The sequence below is a fragment of the Patagioenas fasciata genome, chromosome Z (assembly GCF_037038585.1).
Source record: "Patagioenas fasciata isolate bPatFas1 chromosome Z, bPatFas1.hap1, whole genome shotgun sequence".
NCBI classification, from domain to species: domain Eukaryota; kingdom Metazoa; phylum Chordata; class Aves; order Columbiformes; family Columbidae; genus Patagioenas; species Patagioenas fasciata.
This window is the reverse complement of record NC_092560.1, coordinates 24,880,654-24,902,845: the sequence shown is the minus strand read 5'-3', so window position 1 is coordinate 24,902,845 and position 22,192 is coordinate 24,880,654. Positions and strand designations below refer to the sequence as shown.

Sequence of the window (22,192 nt, the reverse complement as noted above, 5' to 3'; positions counted from 1 at the left end):
GTGTAGCATCATGCCATGTGATGGCAATGTCCCACTTACCCCAGAAAGTGACATACAATCACCCATGGGTTGAACTTTGCCACACTCTCATGGCTGTTGCCTTGGTGTGGTACCTGAATGTGGAAGCAGAGCCCAAGTATCATGCCTTAAAAATAAGTGCCGAGAATAAGTCACTTGATTGCCATCTCAAGCGACTTCTAGGTCTGAGAGACACAAGAGCATGTCTTAAGGAATTTGAGCAAGATTTGCCAGGTTTTCAATGGCTGCCTAGTCCTAGACAGTGTAGACAGCCAACGCTGGATCTGATAAACTTCATTCTGGTCTATCTTGTCATTACAACTGAGCAGAGTTGTGCCAGTGAGTGCAATAAGGGCAGGTAATGATACTCTGAGGATGATACTGAGTGACTGGTGTTCTGCACTGTAATACTCTTTTCCTCTTCATTTTTTAGTGGCCCAGTTTATCACTCCCTCTACTAAACCACATTTTCAAATGGAATACTGTTTGTCTTCTTATATATGATAGAAAAACTGAGAAATTGGAAGGAGAAAGAAAAAATACCCCAATTATGGCCATGCACCTTTATATCATCTTCTCAGAAAAGAAATTCTCCTTGGGGTGAATCTAAGAGAAACAAGAAAACTATACTACCTAAAGATTTACTTGTGTCCTACAAGATCAGTAGGTATTAATGTCATAAGGAAGATGCAAATGTCATCTTGTTTTCACATTTGCAGTGGTCATGTTATTAGAAATCCCTTGAAGAGATACACATCTTCCCAATCAGGCACTTGGTCTGTAATGATTCAGATTCAGAGATGGCTGCTTGATCTTCTTGAAGAATACACGCAGACCCTCAGCGAATTCCAACACTGGGGGTAATAGACAAATGAATAACAACAGAGGCAACAGAGGAGCTGTAAATCTAAAGCAATTGCCAGATTGAGCAGGCAGTTAGTAAGGTTTGGTAGAGCTTTTTAGCAAGGAAGCAGTTTGCTATTTTTTCCCTTGCACTGGTCAAGGTAAATAACATACAGCAGTTGGTGGTCATAAAAAATACCTCTGTGTGAAATGTACTCCTTCATCTTCCTTTAAGTTTTATATAATAGAATATTATCATATATTGTTATAGTCTGCTTAATTCAAACCTCCCACCTGTATAAATAATTTCTTGTAGTAATTCTGTAAAATTAGGACACATTATTTTGAATGGAGCAAAGGAAAGCAGAGAAGAGAAATGAGGGTTGTTTTGGTTTGGATATTTTTTAGTTTACATGACTTTGTGTCCCTACATTCTGGTAAAACATGTCTGATCTATGACTTTTTTCTTTCCCCTTTTTCATAGTCCATTTCTGACCTGGAGAGACATACAGCATATTATTGTCAGGACTTCACGTGCAGGACATCTGAATGCTAACGACTGGAAAACGAATGCAGCTGGTTATAAGGGTGAGAGCTTCCTTTCTTATTTGCCACCAGAGGCAACACTTTATTTGATATTTTTTGAAGAAGAAATAATCTGAAGTAGTTTGTTTGACCCTACGTTGTGCATAGTATTGAGACCTTTCAGGCTCAAACTGAAAAGGCCTGTCTTCCTTTTATGAGGAAAGCCTCTCAGAATGACTAAACCCAAAAATATTAATAGCAACTACAAAACACATTGGCCAGATCTTCTTAATCCCTATCAGTCCTATTTCATGCACTGCTGGCAGAAAACTAAGTTAATTGGTGGGTTTTAGTTTTTTCTTGTATAGCTAGCGTTTTGATAAAATAGTCTAGAGTTGAAGGTGAAGCAGTTTCTGGATTCAGATAATGTTTTCATTCAGAATTGTTGACAATTTTAATTAAAAATTACAAAACAATATTTTCTAATTTCTGTCTAGTGTGATTCACCCTACATTATTTATATTTAAGATTGCTGTCAGATTTAGAATAAAATCAAATCTTGAGCTATCAGGATTTTTAATGAGACAGAGATCATACTATCCATGTCATGTAGGTTTCTAAAATTTTTACAGTCTCGTAATTTTGTATTGAAGCTACTTTTTTTTTTTTCCTCTCTTTTGTAATGCAAGCAGAGATAAACATTTCTGCTATCAAATAAGATATATATTTTCAGGATGGGTTAAACACAGATTGGCTTCTGATTCCCATTCACTAAAATCCTACTGCTTTCAGTTTGGATTGCATCTGAAAAAAAACCAAAAACAACAACAATTAAAAAACCAAACAAACAAACAAACAAAAAAAAAACCCCACAAACACAGAATAGCTTATTTCTGGTTCTTTTTTCATGAGAATTCCACTCAAGTCTGCAGTACTTCTTTTAAGATGAGATTTGAATTGTGTTGTGCTACAATCTCCTGAGAGAAGAATGTAATATACAAGAACATCAAATCCTTGCCCTGGTTTCACTTTAAAACTGAAGCCTAGCTTTAATCTATTTCAGATCAAGGCACTGCTACCATAGCAATTCTTTAATATATCATTCTGACCTATGACATTTCTACTGCAGTGGAATAGAAACTAAACCAAAAAAACTTTTATTTTTGGATTCAAACCAGGCTCTAACTACAGGGGATAGATTTAGAAAAGTGTATTTGACTCGAACTCCCTCATCACGTGAAGGTTTACAAGTGCATGCCCACACACAAAATCACATACATAGTGAGAAATAGATACTTCCTTAATAGCAATAACATTACAGTATTTGTTACTGTGAAACATTTCCTAGGATTTTAAAGGTTTTGGCAGGAGATTGCGACTGTATTATCATTTTGTTGGAGCTATCTGAAATTCAAACAATGCTTTTCAAGTAGCATAAAGTAGAGCATTTTTTTCCATAACTCACTTCCAAAATTCTACATTTTTATGTTTTCCCACTTGTTGTCCAAGAGAGGCAAACACCCTGTGAGGCATTTCGCACCAGCTGTCACTCATTATCACAGGAGAGGTCACACTAACACACCAGCAGTAGCAGCATTGGCAGCAGGACTTGCACTGTTGCACCAGTGAAGCCTGCTTATTCTGAATCCTTGGAACCAGACATTTTTCTACGCATTGTGGCAGATAAATAGTGAGTAAAAGGGCTGAAAAAATGTATCTTCTCCACTTGTGCAAAGTCTTAAGCCCAACTGGGAGACTGAGATTCAGGAAATGCAACTTGAGCTGGCAGAGTGCTGCTGTAGACTCCATGGTGGTATCAAAAAAGAGGAAGACAAACTGTGTGCCTTGACCTCTGTGGAGCTCAGGAATCAACCTTAACCCAAATAAAAGCACTAGTTTTAACTAAATCATTTTGGCAACTTAGGCTGAGCAAATGGTTCCAATAAAAATGCAGCTCTCTTTAAACCTTTGTTGGTTTTGGAAGAAGGAGAAGCAAAAGATTTAGATTAAATCACAACATCCAAACCTGAATTCAAAAGGGGGTTTGCACACCACTGCTGGCAAGGCTGAAAAAGTTTTTTTACTATTGCACGTGGCAATATTTAGTGTAGTATTACATTATTATCCTTCACTGTTGCCAAGAGTAACAATTAAAGTATGGTTTTTCATAGATGAATTACTCTGATCAGACTGAGTTCCTTAAGGAATTGTATTATAATTCTGCTGATGGCCAGATCCATATTTCTTCCACAGCATGTTCTTAACAGAGGAAAGGGTGGAAGACCTTTTTTTTAAATTAACTAAAGCAATGACAGTGACAAGAAACAATCTACCTTTATTCAATGCATACTGGGGAAGAAAGAAAGAAACAAAGAGAAAGAGAGAGACAAGCTTACTCCTTTAGAAATGAGAACTGAAAGGGTGAAAACAACAAAAACTTGGAAAAGCCTCTCACTCCACAAAGGGTCAGCAAGAGTTGGTAGTTGAAAGTGGGTCAGCATGCCTTTTCAGTGGGCTGTTTTGCTGGGCTGCATGGCAACCCTGTCCCTCGCTATAGTGTCTGGCAGTGTTTTGCCATTGCAGAACACACAGAAAGAGCTCACAGATGTCATTACTGGTTACAAGATCTCCTCCTTTTTTCTGTCTTACATTCATAAAAACAAAGATTAATTCATGAAAATCATTCAAAACAGCTAGTGATTTACTAAAGCAGTGCCCATCATTGGTTTAATTTTCTGGCAAGTAGGCAGCGTTTGTTAAATGCATGTCAATATAATTAAGTCAGGAATGGGCAAGAATTTTTTTGTGATAATTTTTTATTATTGTTTTGTTGTCAACCAGCATGTATCTTTCCTTAGGAATTTATTACCTGATAGTCTCAAAAATAAAGACTTGAGTACTCATTTTGGGATATTCTCCAGCTGATGAGTACTACATAGAATTTGTCACTACGTGAAAAGATATGTTATGCTCAATTTTGCTTCAAACTCAAAAGGATTGTATATAATTAAAATAGTTCATTAGCTGATTGTAAAGAAAAATACTAGAGAGCATCAGTTTTTGTGAAGATATCAAAACTGTAGATCCATTTTTGCTATGGCAGATTGGTATGCAAAGGCTCCTTGTTCTGTCAGTTTTTTGGTCAACAACAGAGCATACAACTGCATTCATAAAAAGGGATTGCTGCGTTAATGCTGACTTGTCTGTAGGTTGAAAGATGCAGAAGGAAACTGCAGTTTTAAGAACAATGATAAAGTCAGCTGAACGATTCTTTACCTGTAAGTGAAGCTCCAAATAGTGTAAAATAGTGTCTCTGGAGAAACAGACCATTTGCAGTGAAGTAATACTATTAATTTGCAAGGAGATTTTTAGAGAACTTTGTTCACCATTTCTGGCTCTAAAGTACAGATGATAGCAGATCAGTACAGTGAAATAAAATGTTACTGAAAGATTAAAGGAAATAAAAATTCTAGCCACCTTTTTTCATTTTAACACCATTCCTAGGCCCAGCAGAGATATTCTTCCTATGGAAACTGAAAGGCATCTCATTTGCCAAGGAGTAACAGACTACCAGAGTTATGTCACATCCCTTTAGGTTAGTCAAAGTATCTGCTGCTTCCTCTGGAGAGTGACCACTGGAGAGAATTACTCACTTAATATTTTACAGCCTTTTAATATAATTGCTTAATTACAGTATTTAATAAAATTGGTGGTTATTTTTTGTTTGAGCAGAGCATTACCAGTCTGGGGTAAGAAAGAGACAAGCCTATTTATGCTACTAGATAGGAGACCTAGACTGGCCAGATTTAAATTACTGGCAGAATTTAGAGAAATTAATAATAAAGGCAGAAATTCAGAGACCAGCAAGAAAATCTTCACAATAATGTATACATTTCAGAGAAGACAAAATATTAATAAACACCCTGCTGCATATTTTCAATAACTTTAAAACTATATTTTTAATTCATTGTTAGAAACTGGCATAAGACTTATGAAAAATAGCAAGCACTTGTGAATGGGTATGTCAACCAATCAAAGCTATTCCTCTGTCAAAAGACCTTCCAGTCTTACAGTTGCTAGCTGATATTTTCACGCACCGTTAGCAGCCAGTATCAGCTCTTTACCCACTCCTGACACCCAAACACATGGTGCGTGGAAAAACTGAAACACGATGAGTTTGGCTGCTGTAACATCCCAGTTTTGAGTAACTGGCAATCTGATGGCAATGGAGTTGCATTGGTCTTTGTAGGAGTGAGGAAGACTATATCCTAAGCAAGCTAGAATAATGCTTTTTGTGCTTGAAAGATTAACTGATACTTTCAGAAAGACAATTTAGAATGCTGTTGGTAAGTTTCTTGTTGACAAACATGGACAAATGCAGGCTATCTCACTGGTGACTTGTCTCTCACTCTCCCAGGGTTGTGTTGGCTTGAGACAGTGTTTCCTCATCAGGAGTACCCCTAAGCACTGTGTCCTCTGACCACCTGCTTTTCTCAGCAGGCCAATGGCTTCATTGCCAAGCCATGACACTTAGCTATTTCTGCAGCTCTACACAACCCAGGGAAACCCTTAAGCCAGATTTTCTGTCCAAATGCATTAGTCCTTGAGAAAGGTTTTGTCTCAGTAATTTTGCTCTCTACACCACTAGTGCAATGAAAACATCATCAGAAGAATCTGACATCTGGAGTAATATTTACCAGACATTAAGATACACGATTTTAATATTGTGGAAAGTACATTTATGAAGAAATAAGCATATAACATACCACTTCCAAATGTAAAACACACATACCAGAACCTTAATAAGTAAGGTTTTTCGTGTAGTCAGTGATAAAGTTGCAATAAGAAGTCCAAGGGCAATCAAAAGAGACTTCAGGGCCAAATTAGACAAATGGCTAAGGGATCAGGAGAACAAGCAGTGTTCTCTATCCTTTCAGTTGCAGAGAATGATGAGGGAGGAAACAGGAAGACTCAGCAGGTAAGTAAGTGGCTCTGGGGCTGGTGTCACTGGCAAAACTTTGAGTTTTTTGATCATCAGTTTGTCACATGACATCAGGCCTGCTGGTGACAGATGGTGTACACCTGTCTCAAAAAAAGAAAAAGAACTTTGAGCAGCAGTTAGCACGGCTCACTGAAAGAGCTTTAAACTCAATTTGAAAGGGGAAAGAGACAAAACCAGGCTCATTAGAGATAAGCTTGGGGGCAGCATGCCAGTGTTTGGTGGACAATGTGGTTATTGATGTCCTCTGGTCTGATTCACAACACGCTGAGTACATTAGGGCACATTTGGAATGTCCCTGTACTAATGCACACAGCACCCTGGCCATCTCAGTAGAGGCAGTGAATGGAGATCCGTGCAACAGCAAAGACACTAGAGTTGTTAATGTATTAGAAACCACAGAGGAACCTGATAACAGTCACATAGGAATTAGGGCTTCTCCCTACAAAAAGGTGGAGGGATCAACCGTCCAACTTAAGTGCATCTGTACCAACGCACACAGCATGGGTAACAAACAGGAGGAGCTGGAAGCCACTGTGCAGCAAGAAAACAATTATCTAGTTGCCATCATGGAAACATGGTGGAATGACTCATACAACTGGAGTGCTGCAATGGATGGCTATAAACTCTTCAGAAGGGATAGGAAAGGAAGGAGAAGAGGTGGTGGAGCCATGTATGTTAGGCAGTGTTTTGATTGTCTAGAGCTTGGTGATGGTGATGAAAGGGTCAAGTGTTCATGGGTAAGAATCAAGGGGAGGGCTAACAAGGCAGACATCCTGGTGGGAGTCTGTTGAGGACTACTCCACTAAGATGAAGAGGCAGATGAAATATACTGTAAGCAGCTGGGAGAAATCTCATAATCACTAGCCCTTGCTGTCATGGGGGACTTCAACTTACCAGATGTCTGCTGGAAATACAACACAGCAGAGAGGAAACAGTCTAGAAGGCTTCTGGAGTGTGTGGAAGACAATTTCCTGACACAGCTGGCCAGTGAGCCTACTAGGGAAGGTGTCCCACTGAACCTGTTGTTCACAAAAAGGACTTGTGGGCAATGTGAGGGTTGGAGGCTGTCTTGGGCACAGAGATCATGAAATGATTGAGGCTTCTCTTCTCAGAGAAGTAAGGACAGTGGTCAGGAGAACTGCTACCTTGGGTTTCCGAAGGGCAGAGTTTGACCTATTCAGGAGGCTGTTTGGCTGAGTCCCTTGGGAGGAAGCTCTGAAGGGCAAAGGAGTCCAGGAAGGCTGGACATTATTCAAGAAGGAAATATTAAAGACGCAGGAGCAGACTGTCCCTGTGTGATGAAAGACAAGTTGGCAGGGAAGAAGACCAGCCTGGCTGAATAGAGAACTTTGGCTGGAAGACAGGGGGAAAAAAAAAAGGAAGTTTATGACCTTTGGAAGAAGAGACAGGCACTCAGGAGGACTACAAGGGTGTTGTGGGGTTATGCAGGGAGAAAATTAGAAGGCCCAAAGCCCGACTAGAAGTTAATTTGGATATTGCAGTAAAAGGCCTTAAAAAACATTTCTGTAAATACATTAACAACAAAAGGAGGGCTAAGGAAAATCTCATTCCTTTGTTGGATGCGAGGAGAATCATAGTAATAAAGGATGAGGAAAAGGGCTGAGATACTAAATGCCTTCTTTGCCTCAGCCTTTAAAAGTAACAGCCTTTAAAAGTAAGTCCAGTTGTGCTCCAGGTACCCAGCCCCCTGGGCCAGAAGACAAGGATTAGGGAGCAAAATGAAGCCCCGATAATCCAAGGGAAAAGGTTAGTGACCTGTTGCACCACTTGGACACCCACAAGTCTATGGGACCAGATGGGATACATCCAAGGGTACTGAGAGACCTGACAGAGGTGCTCACCAAGCCATTTTCAATTATTTATCAGGAGTCCTGGCTAACTTGGGGGAGTACCAGTTGACTGGAAGTTGGCAAGTATGATGCCAATCTACAAGAAGGGCCAGAAGGAGGATCTGGGAAACTATGGGCCTATCAGTCAGATCTCAGTGCTGACGAGGGTTATGGAGCAGAACGTCTCAAGTGCCATCATGCAGCACATACAGGAAAACCAACCAATCAATCAGTTCCAGTCACCATGGGTTCATGAAAGGCAGGTCCTGCTTGACCAGTCTGATCTCCTTCTGTAACTAGGTGACCCACTTAATGGATGAGCGAAAGGCTGTGGATTTTGTCTACCTAGACTTTACTGAAGTCTTTGACAGTGTTTCCCACAGCATTCTCCTAGAGAAGCTGTAGGCTAATGGCTTGGATGGGTGTACTCTGTGATGGGTAAAAACCTGACTGGGTGGCTGTGCCAAAGAGTTGTGATGAATGGGGTCAAATCTGGTTGGTGATGTTCCCCAGGGCTCAGTATTGGGGCCAGTTCTGTTTAGTCTCTTTCTGAGTGATCTGGTTGAGGAGATCAAGTGCACCCTCAGTAAGTTTGCACATGACACCAAATTGGGTGGGAGTGTTGATCTGCTGGAGGGTAGGAAGGCCTTACAGAGGGATCTGAACCTGCTGGATCCATGGGCTGAGACCAATTACCTGAAGTTCAACAAGTCCAAGTGCTGTGTCATGTACTGGGGTCACAACAACCCCAGGCAATGCTACAGGCTTGGGGAAGAGTGGCTGAAAAGCCACCTGTTAGAAAAGGACCTGGGGGTATTGGTCAACAGGTGGTTGAACATGAGTCAGCAGTATGTCCCGGTGGCCAAAAAGGCCAACAGCATCCTGGCTTGTATCAGGAATAGTGTGGTCAACAGGATCAGGGCAGTGATCGTCCACCTCTACTCAGCTCTGGTGAGGCCCCACCTCGAATCCTGTGTTCAGTTTTGGGCCACTCACTACACGAAGGACTGAGGTGCTGGAGCTTGTCCAAAGAAGGGCAGAGAAGATATGAAGGATCTGGAGCATAAGTCTTACAGGGAGCGACTGAGGGAACTGGGGCTGTTTAACTTCCAGAAAAAAGGGTGGCTGTGGGGAGACCTTATTGCTCTCAACAACTACCTGAGAGGACGTTGTAGCATGGAGCGTGTTGGTCTCTACTCCCAAGCAATAAGTGATAGGACAAGAGGAAATGGCCCCAGGTTGTACTAGGGGAGCTTGAGATTGGATATTAGGAAAAATTTCTTCATGGAAAGAATTGTCAAACAGAGGAACAGGCTGCCTAGGGAAATGGTGGAGTAACCATCCCTGGAGGTGTTTAAAAGACATGTAGATGTGACACTTAGGGACATGGTTTAGAGGTGGACTTGGCAATGATAGGTGTACACTTGGACTTGATGATCTTAAACATCTTTTCCAACCTACATGATTCTGTGATTTTAAGTAGACAGCTCACAGGAAGAGTTCTGGTAAAGCAAATGTATTTTGGAAAAGATAATCTAGTGATGCATACGTGACCAAGTCTTCAACAGATTTGTGGATGTGAAGTCTGAGAGAGATGTTGGTACTCACATAGGCAGGCATTAGTTTTACACTGGCTGAGCTGGTTAGATGAATCTGAACACTTTTTGCCATCTACTTGAAAGTGGTTTGATGTCAGAGCAATGTTTAGTTTAGCACCAGGAAAGAAGAAAACCAGTTACAATTAATAGCTACTCTAACAGTGGGTGAAAGTGTCTGTCCCAGAACTGACAGAGCATGTATGATAGGAAAAGGACTGTGCCCTCAGGAATCTCAAACCACATTTAAATATCAGAGGAATCACAGGGTCAATACCATAATCATAATCATTGCATCATACAGAAGGCATTACAGTAGATAGGGAAAATATTGCAAGAATTAAGATAGTTGATGAAACATGGTGTTAAAACGTGTATTTTAGCAGGAAGTTTAAAGTCATTGTCTTTTGATGTATGGTACTGCAACCTTTGTAGATGGCTCGTTTCCTTCCTACATGCAAGAATTCAGCTCACAACCACAAATAAAGGGTTTTTTAAATGTAATATTAAAATTGCATTAGGAATTTGTCGATGTTAAACCCAAACAAATTGTCAGGTATCTGAACTCTGCTAGCCTTGAGCAAGACCTAAAATCTCTTTGGGATTTGAGGACCATAGCTGGAAAACATACTGAATTCTGCAACCTAGATCATGGCTATTGGATGTTTTTTTCTCCTAGCACAAACTGAGATCCACACAATATTGCTTACAGTTGAAAGACATGTAAGATCAGGATAATACCTGTATAATTCCAGAGATGGAGACGTATGAAGGAGGAGAGGGAATTTCTCAGAGAAGCCAGGTAGAAGCCACTATTTCTCCCAGCCTCAAACTCTTCTCATTACTTGTTAGCTCTGCAGCACTCTGTTCCCTGCTGCCTCTGAAAAGCAAGGAACAGAGCTGTGAATGTGAAGCAAAGCCTAAGCAGAAACTTCAAACTTGTACTGGAATACACAAAGAGAAGTAGATTGACATTTTGTGTTACAGCTGATTGTTTTGCTGGGGTCATATATTGTGAGTCAAATTTACATGGTTTTTAAAATGTAAATTAAATAGCTGTAAAGCAGGAGTAACAGCAAGCAAAAGGCAAAATAAGGATTTAAATTTCTATTATAATAGCACTCAGAATTGTCACCAAACCATGATGAGAATAGCAGACAAAGAATTTAAAAAGAATAGTGCCTCTGCTCAACAACTGACAGATTTGTTGTCTGTCTGTCCTGGATAGAAAGCTATGTGCAATTACTATGCTCTGCAGCTCCTAGTATTCCAAACATTGGCAAGTGGACTGACAGCACTAGCAGGATGCACACTATGGGAATGATAACCTTTGGCATTACTTTCTTTTAACAAGCCTAACTCAGATCTTTCATAAACTTCTGCAAAGGACTCGGGGGAAGGGAGGAAGGGGAGGGATATATGTCTTCCCCTATGGACTCATAACCTAAGAGTCTAACACTTCATGAGAAATGTAGATTTCCATTTTACAGTATTAAGAAAGAAGAACCAGGATCAACGAATTTTAAAAGTGAGTGATAAACTGATAGAATTTTTCACAACTATAATTATAGACAATGAAGATTGCATTTAAAAAAAAAAGTCCTTAAAAGTGGTATGCAATTGCATGACTTCTTTATATACTAATTATCGAAACAGTACACTTGTGAGAATATTCTAGGCAAATATCTAGCCATACTTGTATATGCCCATGGCAATGGTGAGCATCTTGTGCATGGGGTAGCTCTGTCTTTTTTATAAAATAACAAGCACCTACATTTGAGAACATCAAAGCTCTCCATTGCTCTTGTGATGCTGTAGTGTGTGCCAGTAATTAAAAAACTGGTAGTTGTTTTATTATCGGAGTGTGTCCACTTCAGTGAAACTAAGTTTCAGGGCAGTTAGGAAGCAGATCACACCATACAGTATTTTAAGCATGTAGAGCAACCTGGCAGGATGTCAAGTAATTATAGGAAAAGACAAGGACCTCCATAGGACAACTCAGATCAGCCAGAGACCTTAAGTTGTTTATAACTGTATCACTTTTTCTCTCCAAAAAAATCAGCTATTGAAGGGCTGCTTTTAAGTCAGCAGATGCAGAAATTCATCCACAAAGTCTATTACCAGCATTACTGGTGCAGCTATCTACATAGACTTGGCTTACTGTTTAACTTCTTTATGTTTCAGGTTACTGATTAGAATCTACTGTATATCTCTATGGGGGTAGTGTGAAGTCTGCTTAGTTAAGTAATAATTTATCTGCTTTGTGGTGGTTTTGGTGTAGTTTTAGTTCTAAAAATCACCATCATTATGCTTAAACAATTCGCAAAACACTTTGTTATGGCTTTCTGCTTATTTGTGTATATTCTTCCTCTGCCAAAAACTGCTGCAGTCCTATGCTTACTCAGGAATTAGTCTAAATGTAAATATCCCTCTGGAACACGGACACTTCTGAACAGACACAGCCACTGTGCAAGACAGAACAAGAAGGCTGTTCTGCACCATGTGTCTGATACACCTGACAGCACAAAAATGCAATCTTTGTGTCTCCTGCTAATGATCTGTCTGCATTTCCACTTCCATTGCCTCTGACTCATCTGTCGTCATCTGTTCTGAGATGAAGCCTAGCATAGAAGCTCTTACCCAGAGGTGTTTTTTTTGTTGTTGTTTGATATGGCGGAATGACATTTGGCTGCTTTTGAGTTTTCGGGGAATCCTAAATGTACCTCTGAGCATAATTTTGTTCCTAATACAGAAAATGAGTATATATTCTTAAAAGGTGTTCCATGATGCTGTCACAAAGTAGCTTTTTTTGTTTAAAGCAAATTTGCAAGCTACCATGTTTTTCAAGGGATCTTTGTGCTTTATGGAAAAAAAATCCAACATAAAAAGACTGTCACTAGTTAAAATGTATAACTTCTGTTACTGTAGATGCTCCTTGGCCGACTTTATTTCAGCAAACTTTTTTCTCTCTTCTAAATGCACATAATCCTCAGATTTATTCCATCCACATAAGCTGGCTCATTTCAAGTGATGTAAATGAATGTCTTCAGTAGGGGCTTTATGATTTACAGCCAAATGCTGCTACAGAGAAGCAGCAGCTTGTCTGTCTTAGCAATCTTAAGCCAACAGTAATCAGGTTTTCTGTTTCTGTCACAACCCTCGTCCCTCAGAGGCAGAGAAGGAAACGGGTCTTGCTGACTGCCCTGCTGAGGTTTCCAGCAAGAATCACTGGTATTCTCTGTGACTCTGGGGAAAACGTTCCCAAATGCGTGGCGCAGTAGATACCATGTGCTCTGAGGACTTCATTAAACTGGTCTACTCATACCTAAACAAGGTTGGAGAATTAAATTAGGAACTCATTCAGGCCTCGTTGCAGGCAGGGATGACCTTGGCATGGCCATGGTGACTACAGATGGGTGCTCACTGCTGACCATGGACTGCAGGGTGACTGAATCCCAAGACTACTGACCTCTGGCCAGAGACTGCTAACAGTCATGTGAGGGGGAAGTATTGGCGTGGTACTTGCCATCACTACTAGCAGAGTCCAACTCTGATGCCACAGAAGTATATTTCAGTCTTGGTCCTTTTTGTCAACTGATGTCTATGCTTAATAACCATATGTGTTTTAAAAATTCCTGAAGTAGATAATTACTGCCAGGATGTGAATACAGATGTTATCAAGGATTTAATTCCTTAATGATTTAAGATGGTGTGCTTCAGGGTTATTTTTTAAGTCACTGGAAAGTATCATGGAAGCTGATGGAGTGTCAGAGTTGCATACAGAAACAATTCACAAAGGTACTCTGGCTATTGGAGGTTTAACTTCTACTAGCTGTCCCACTACTGTTCCTGGGCAATCTGTATTTTATCTCAGGAACAAATAGGAGCTTTTTGGCACACAGAAAAAAATGTAAAATCCAAAGGGCTGATCTTTTTTGTCATACCTGTTATCACGTAAATCCATAGTTAGTATACTATTGAAGAAATTATTTGTACTAATACAAAAATCAGAAATTGACATAAATGCAACTGGAAGATCAATGAAAGGAATTTTTTAAGTATTCTGTTAGCACCTTTCTGACCACAAAAATGGTCAGAGGGCTGGAACAACTCTCCTGTGAATAAAGGCTGAAAGAATTGGAGTTGTTCAGCTTGAAGAAGAAAAAGGTCCAGGGAGACCTTATTGCACCTTTCCCTATATAAACAGGGCTTACAAGAAAGATGGATAGACACTTTTTATCAAGGCCTGTAGTGTCAAGACAAGGAGCAATAGTTTTAAATGGAAAGAGGGTAGATTTAGGTTGAACATAACAAAATTTTTTTTTATGATGAAGGCAGTGAGAGAACTGAAACAGGTTGACCAGAGAAGTTGTGGATGCTTCATCACTGGAAGTGGTCAAAGTCAGGTTGGACAGGGCTTTGAGCAACCTGATATACTAAGATATCCCTGCCCATGACAGGGTCGTTGGAAGTGGATGATCTTTAAAGGTTCCTTCCAACCCAAACCATTCTGTGCTTCTCTGACTTTATGGAATAGAAGCTCTTGAGTTTCTCATTGCACATCTTTGTAGCTGCCACTTTCAATACAAATCTATTAGGCAACTTTCTGTCCTTCAAATCCTTTTCTGGTGTGATAGTAAGAGTAAGAATTCTATCTTCTACTTTCCTTGCAGAGCCTTCAAAGATACCTAGCTTTAATGGAATTCTGTGGGGAGGGAGGACTGAGTTTGCTGTTTGCTTTGTCCTTAAGTAGAAAATTTGAGGGGTTGGTTCTGTGTAGTATATAAAAATACAAATAATGTGCTTAATCTAGAAGGCATGAGAGAGTTTGTTTTAAAAGCAAGAATAAAAAAGTATGTTCTTGCATGGCTGTGTTACTGGCTCATAAAGTAGTTATGTGTTTCAGAAATCACATCTAGTTATCACAGATTACTGGTCATAGGTTGGCATGAAATTGCAGTATGGCTCAAACAAGATGAATTCTCATTCAGGATCAATGTTCTCTTATTTAGGACATGACAAAACAAAATTTTAAAAGTTTGAGCTGTGTGTCATCATAGCATTTCTCCTTTTTTTGTCCCTTAATTTTCTTTAGACAATTGTCTTTTCTAGTCAAGGCATTTTGGTATGCTAAGTGAAAGATAGAAACTTGAAGTAATATAAAATTACAACAAATAAAATGTCAAATGTAAAAAAATATTAGTACCATTTGGTTTGAAGGGTTTATAGGATGATAGTAACTCAAGTCTCACATCTTCTAGTCTTGTTAAGCAACATTTAAGAAAACCACAATACAAGGGGCATTTTAGATTCCTATTTCACAGAATCACAGAGTGGTTGGGGTTGGAAGGGACCTCTGGAGATCATTTAGTCCAACCCACCTGCTAAAGCAGGTTCACCCAGAGCAGACTGCACAGGAATGTGTCCAGGTGGGTTTTGAATGTCTCCAGAAAAGGAGATTCCACAGCCTCTCTGGGCAGCCTGTTCCAGTGCTCTGTTACCCTCAAGGTAAAGAAGTTTCTCTTCATATTCAGATGGAACCTCCTGTGCTTCAGTCTGTGCCCATTGCCCCTCATCCTTATGTTGGGCATCACTGAAAGGAGTCTGATCCCATCCTCTTGACACCCACCCTTGAGATATTTATAAACATTGATGAGATCACCTCTCAGCCTTCTCTTCTCCAAGCTGAATAGACCCAGCTCTTTCAGTCTTTACTGACAAGAAAGATGCTCCAGACCCCTCATCATCTTTGTAGCTCTCTGCTGGACTCCCTCCAGTAATTCTTTGTCCTTCTTAAACTGAGGAGCCCAGAACTGGACACAGCCTCATATTGCATGAAACTGGATCAAGATCCTAAAGTAACATAAATGAACAACTCATAAAAATTTACACATGAAATAGCTGAATCTAATTTAGGAAAGCTGCGTATTCCTCATTTGACAAACTGAAGTTCTTACCATTTCTCTCCTTCTGATTTAGTGTTTGCTATATGTGTACGAAATATTTATATTTCCAATGCTGCATTCACAATATAGAAAACTAAAGGTAAAAAATATAGTAGGAAGAAAGTATTCTTCAATGTTTCTTGTCAGATGAGCAAAATGGCAAGTGAAGCTTAGCATCTAAGCTACTGATGAGACATCTCGATCACTGGTGATGAAACTGTAGCCTAACAAATCAAGCTGAGCTGCACTGAGGCACTGGAAATACAGGGTTTTCAAAGTCTGGGCCCAGTTTTCCTGGAGTCTGCATGATTCTGTGTTATTATTTATCAACATCATCCATTCATGCTTCACTTAGTCAAGTCAAGTGGGATATACATACTGCGGTTAGATTTGGGGATAGCTATACATAGTCTTTGTATATGAATGAGAATGTTGTTGGATTTGCAATAGGAGTTTCAGACAAAAACAAAAGGATTATGAAAAAGCTGTGTAAGTCTATCCAGCAGCTGAACAGACCTTGATTTCATGGTACACTAATAGAGGAATTTCTCCTGGGGAAAATAAATGTATACTAGCCCAGAGATATGTTATTTTCTTAAATGATAAGAAGAGTAAAGAGATCAGCTAAAACTCAATATTTACTTTGAGTTGCAGGAGGCTAGTTTTTCTCTGAAACTTGTCCTGCATCTCTAAAACTCTGTGTATAACTGTGTTTTTTGCAGAAATAGGAGTGGATCAGTTTGCATTGTCAAATGAGTAGAGTGAGGATGCAAGTACAGTTTTGCCCATGGATACTGTGATCACAAGGACATCATAGTTTTTAGCCCTTCAGCTCAACAAGAGCGACGGTCTGCTCTTTAGTCACCAGCTTGCATTGCACCAACCTCACATTCCTATTCTGTCTCTGAAAGGCAAATACCTTCTTACAAAACAGCCCCACACACCCTCTGACATGCTCCATGATTCCTAGCAACAACCAAGCCCAGCAGCAATGGATATGTGCAAGGTCCTGGGGCGTTTTGCACTTGCAGTCAGCTTATCTCACTCTGCAATCACCAGTTCCTTTCAAACGCTGTTTTTCTGTCTGGGTTAGCAGAAGTAGAGCTCAGTACTATTCACGTACAAATCAGTGGCAGTTCCAGATGGTTCCCAGAAGACATTTATGGCCCATGTGGACCATGAAGGTAATTTTTAACCTCTGGGAGAGGCACTCTGGCATAGGGTTCACAGCAGTACTAGCATACACACAGATGAAGGGGTGCAATTTGAAGGCAGCAGGAAACAAAATCTGCTTTCTTCCATCAGACACAGGGAATCAACTACTCCTGTTAACTCTGTGATTCTTTCCTAAATTGCTGTTATTTAGTCTTTGAAAATTATGGGTCTCTGTTGGTACCTGCAGCTGCTAACCAACCCACTGGATCAAGGGCTTTGAAGTGCAAACATTGCAGACAGCCAAATGTCAGCTGCTTGGAAACTTCCCACATGGAAGGATTTAGGAGCACCCCTGACTGTCAGGAAGATTTTATTTAAATTGGAAGGCCTTTCAAGGGAAAAATGTACCTCTGTTTCAATTGTAGAAAAAAAAAAAAAAAAAAAACAACAAACAGCAGGCATAGAACTTCTCAGTCCCACCTCTGCTCTCATTCAAGAGAGTTTAAGCATCAAATCATGGACAGTTAACACAACCTTGAGTGACAATTTTTTCTCATGGATGAAAAATGAACACAATTCTATCTTTCAAGTAATTTTTAGGGTAGGAAAGATAAAAACTTCACTCTCTAGATTCTATTTGTATTTTTAATGTGCATATTAGGGATAAAAATATCTAGGGTGAGATGACTTAGAAGTAATTTTTTCCATCAGAAGGTCACTGCTTCATGGTGGCAGTGTTAGGTGCTCATCTGCTCTAACTTCTGGATAAGAAAAGGTGAGTTGAAAAGAAATTTGGCTCTTCTTTGAGCTCAGTAGTTGGGTTGAACACACAGTATCTTACAGCTGGGCACCTAACCCAATGCAGGTTGCTACCTGTCAGAAATTAAAAATGCATTTTCCATGGGATATCTCAAAATATTTTTCTATTCGTGAAAATTTAACCACTCACTGTTTAAATGTAGAGAGTAACTGTGTATAGTTACAGACCATGTAAGTCCACACTCTTTTTCTTCCCACTGTTCATCAGAGCATACAATGATTATTAATTAAAATTTTAAATATTGGAGCATTGCATGCAGTGTAAGAACAGACAAAAGACTTCACAGATAAATATACTTGCATGAGCAGCTGTAGTTTTTGCAAGATGACACCTATGGCCAGGGAGGTTTCCATCACAGGAACCATATTCACCATACAAAGTTTTTCCTTTTAAACCAGGGGTGTCAAACACATTTTCACCAGGGACCACATCAGCCTCACAGTCGCCTTCCAAGGGCCAAATGTAATCTTAGGACTTTATAAATGTAGGAGTAGTTACTAAGTCCTAAAATTATATTGGGTGGAAATGAGTTTGACACCCCTGATCTAAGCTATCCTTGCCCTTTTTATAGCTGCGTCCACCCACATGTAAAAATAGGGCTTTTTCCCTGTCCGTTTGCTTGTGGAATACATTAAGGAGAATTCAGAAGTCTGAAGGAGGGCTGAATTTAATTATTTTATTGTATTTTAGTTATTGTGTTTCATTTCTAAAAATGATACCTGGCTCATTTGGCAGAAGAGTTGTGTTTAGTTCTCTCCAGATGAACATTTCCATGCGATGTGCATCTCAGTTTTGGGCTGAAGGGGAATGAGTTGAGAAGAAAACCAGTTCATTACAAAGTCATTATAGCCTGCTGTATTTTCCATTGAGGAAATCTCTTCAGTTGGTAGTTTCAGACAGTATTAGATACTGCCGTATTTAGAAGATGGGATCCTTAAGCGCTGCTTATTTTTATGCTTTGAACTGTTATTTGACAAGGTGGGTTTTTTTTTTCGATTGAGTCTTTTGAATTCTGGTTTGGCAATGAATGGACGCTGCTTTCACAAACCCTCTACAAAGTGCAGTTGAAAAGACACCATGCCTTATCGTATTACTGATTAAAATAGCATTATGTTTTTCTGGCGGTTTTCTGGTAGCACTGTCTATGGTAGCAAGTGAAATCTGATTTATATTTATGAGCTAAACTCCTCCCTCTGGAACCTTTTTTCTTTCACCTTCTCCTGTCAGAACTTTACCAAGAGCACTGATTTGTCACAATAAAACAGCACGGCTAGCAATTCTTTCTAATCCATCAAAATCCATTTGCAAATTTCTGTTTTGATTGGAACATCAACCAAAAACACACAGCTGATTCAGTAAGTGAAACTTTAAACCTTGGTAAGCTGCTGGAACTCTTGGAATAGTTACATCAAGTTGAGTACTTTTAAAATTACAAAAGCTTGAAAGGTACAGAATTGTCACAAGTCTGTTGGAAATACTTCACCTTGTCTAGGTGTTCTCCAGGTGTTGAGCATTTGAAAGTTTTGTTTTGGTTTGGTTTGGTTTGGTTTGGTTTTGGTTTTGGTTTTTTTTGTATCATAAAAGAGATGATGTTTTAAAGCCTTCTGCTTCTTTGAGCAGAAGGCATTCAGACATTAAAGTTAAATTACTAGGCATTGAGTTTCTTGGAAGAGAACCATTGTTGCCTGTCCATTACATGAAAGGCAGATACACACGAGAAAGTATGTGACACCCAGGAATGAACTGTTAATACAGAGTGCAAATCTCTAGGCATGGATACTTGTAGCACTGTGTATGCAATGCATGCAGCAGGTAATATCAGAGGTCAGCAGCAATGCTAACAGCTTTTTGCAGGAGTAACTTCATCTGCAGATCTACAAAGCAGGTAGAGGTAGGAGCCTTTCTGACACAGACTCTGCATGAGAACTGGATTTTATTTAGGACCCTGGCCTTCAAATGCCATTGCTTTTAATCCTCGTCTTGCAGGTAGCTTTAGTGAAATGTTGGATCTACCTGGTTGGCTGGCTACTGGCAATCATACTGGAATAAGAGAACATCTGCATGCAGCTTACACTCAGAGAACTTAAGAGTATACAGCAGTTACAAAATACAGTCCATTCCTTCTTAAATTTATTCTCTCAGTTACCTTCAATATTTACATATAGGCATGTGTTTGGTACATGAGTAACAAAAATAACCTTCCTCTGGTTCTTTACACCTTTTAACTTTATGTCATATAAAAAGGACTGATCTGAACTAAAGCACATGGACAAAGGGCAGTTGGAGGTAATTGTACTCCCTGGCATTCTGCAGTTCTGGTCCACACTCCTCATGGTAAGGTAGTGTTGTTCATGATGGTTGTTTGCCTCTTCTGTAATAAAATAATTAACAGATTTAGTGAACAAATTAGACATAGTCATTATTGTTTCTGGCAAGGAGATTTTTAACTTCATGCAAAAGCACGGAAGAAGTAGTAAAGAAGCAGTTCCTGTTAGGATATGACTCTCTGAAATAAGTCTATGATGAAAAACAAGGTTTCATGCTATAATTGCAACCATTTTGTTTCTACCTTGCAGTGAGCCACCTCTATGGATTTGGACTGATGGATGCTGAAGCAATGGTGATAGAAGCAGAAAAGTGGACAACGGTCCCTCCACAGCACGTGTGTGTGGAGAACACAGATCGCCAAATCAAGTAATACCCGCTGCCAAAACTCTTGCTGGCATAAACTTATGGAAAGAAATTTGGTATAATTTACTCCTCCCTTGCATTGTGTATAATGTGCCATTTTGAAAGCTCTACTGGGGATCTGTCACTTTCACAGTTGCCAGGTCATTGCCCTGTAAAGGGTGTTCCCTGCAGTGCTTGTAAAAAGGCTGTAGTTTATAGAATGCCCCAGAAGCTAGAGGTATAAAACAAGGCAGCCTGAATAGTGATTGGCTCTGATATAGATGATGAACCAAAGAAGAAGAATGTTTGGTTGAGTGCAGTGCAGTCACCTTCGTAAGATGAGTATGGACTTATCAATCCACGATCTAACAAACAAATACTCTTTTCATTAAAATACTGCATGATATTATCTCTCTCGAACAGTCTTAGGAGAATCTCTAGCTCAGAGGCTAAGACGAAACTGCTTTCCAAATGCTATGATAGGGTCTCTATAGAGCCAGGCTTAAGAGAAAAATCCTGTATGTGCATTCTGTGGATATAGGGACAGCATAAGTCATAAGTCACACTGCCAAAGTATGAAGATTATTGTTTGATAAATATTCTTGACATGTTCAATCAATAACTAGTATAGTCTGCAAGGATGTCGTGCCAGTTTAAACCAGCTGAGTCAGATGTTGTTTGATACAGTTAACATGTAATATTTGCTATTACGTAAGCAAGGACTATGGCTATGCCAGGCATTTCCTGGGCTTAACAACCAGCTGTGATCCCACGACAATCCCAATAATTCTCAGCTGGCCACTAATCCACAAAAATGCTGAGTCCCAAAGGCTTATTCCTGTTAGAGGTTTTTCACTGCCCTCTTTTAGCATGCGTACATGCTTAACAGAAAGACAGGTAGTTGCCATTAGCTGTAGTGAAATAATTACCCTGTGGCTGTCTTATTTTACAGAACAAGCAAGAAATGCTGATACTGTTTTGTATGCTTATATTATAGAACAATACGACCTGACAGTGTTGTCCGTTCAATTTACAAAGCCACTGGCTGTTCAGATAACCCTAACCACCATGTGATTTACCTGGAGCATGTCGTCGTGCGCATCACTATTACTCATCCTCGACGTGGAGACTTGGCAATTTACCTAACATCTCCTTCTGGAACTCGGTCACAGCTCTTGGCCAACAGGTATAGTATGACAACACAACTTCACAGTCCAGTCAGCATGCAGAGCCTGCACTGAGATTGCAGCATCAGCAAAGAACAGTCAAATCGTTACAGTATGTTGGCTGGCAGACACAGGCTAATTATTTTTTCTGAGAGAAATAGAGTGAAGGGCAAATGAACTCAAAGATGACAATTTCTGTCTTTATCAGTAGGCTGGCTGGGAAAGGTGTCATCTTCAAAACAAAGATTAGTCAATTTCAATAGTCTTTTTTGGCTCACCAATTTTTTTGACGGCTGGGAAATGTGAAGAAAATAGTAAAAGGCTCAGTGTTATAGAAGGAAGCTGAATGAAAGTGACTTTCTACATACTATTGGCACTTATTTTCCATTTTTCTTCTTTCTCTGCTAGTAATAAAAATAAGACAGAATAATAGTTCTTTACTACTATTTTCTTTAAGCTTTGTGAATATGGTTATGACTCCTGATGTCACCAGTTTCCGTGTCCTGTTTTTCCCCTTTCATATTGAAGTAGTGTGCTCAATCCATGAAAGGCTCCTAGTAGGACAATGCTGAGAAGTTGCTCTAATACTTTGAAATCAATGGG

The 22,192-nt window shown here is 39.7% G+C and overlaps 1 protein-coding gene across 2 annotated transcripts in view; it reads left to right on the top strand.

Annotated features, from left to right (window-relative positions):
* Positions 1-22,192, top strand: part of PCSK5 (proprotein convertase subtilisin/kexin type 5) — a 254,770-nt gene that overhangs the window by 144,668 nt on the left and 87,910 nt on the right. For both annotated transcript variants that reach the window (XM_065861037.2, XM_065861038.2), the window contains exons 10-12: positions 1,346-1,449; positions 20,330-20,447; positions 21,421-21,609. In XM_065861037.2, the coding sequence (XP_065717109.1) occupies positions 1,346-1,449; positions 20,330-20,447; positions 21,421-21,609 (411 nt within the window). The remainder of the gene's footprint in view (positions 1-1,345; positions 1,450-20,329; positions 20,448-21,420; positions 21,610-22,192) is intronic.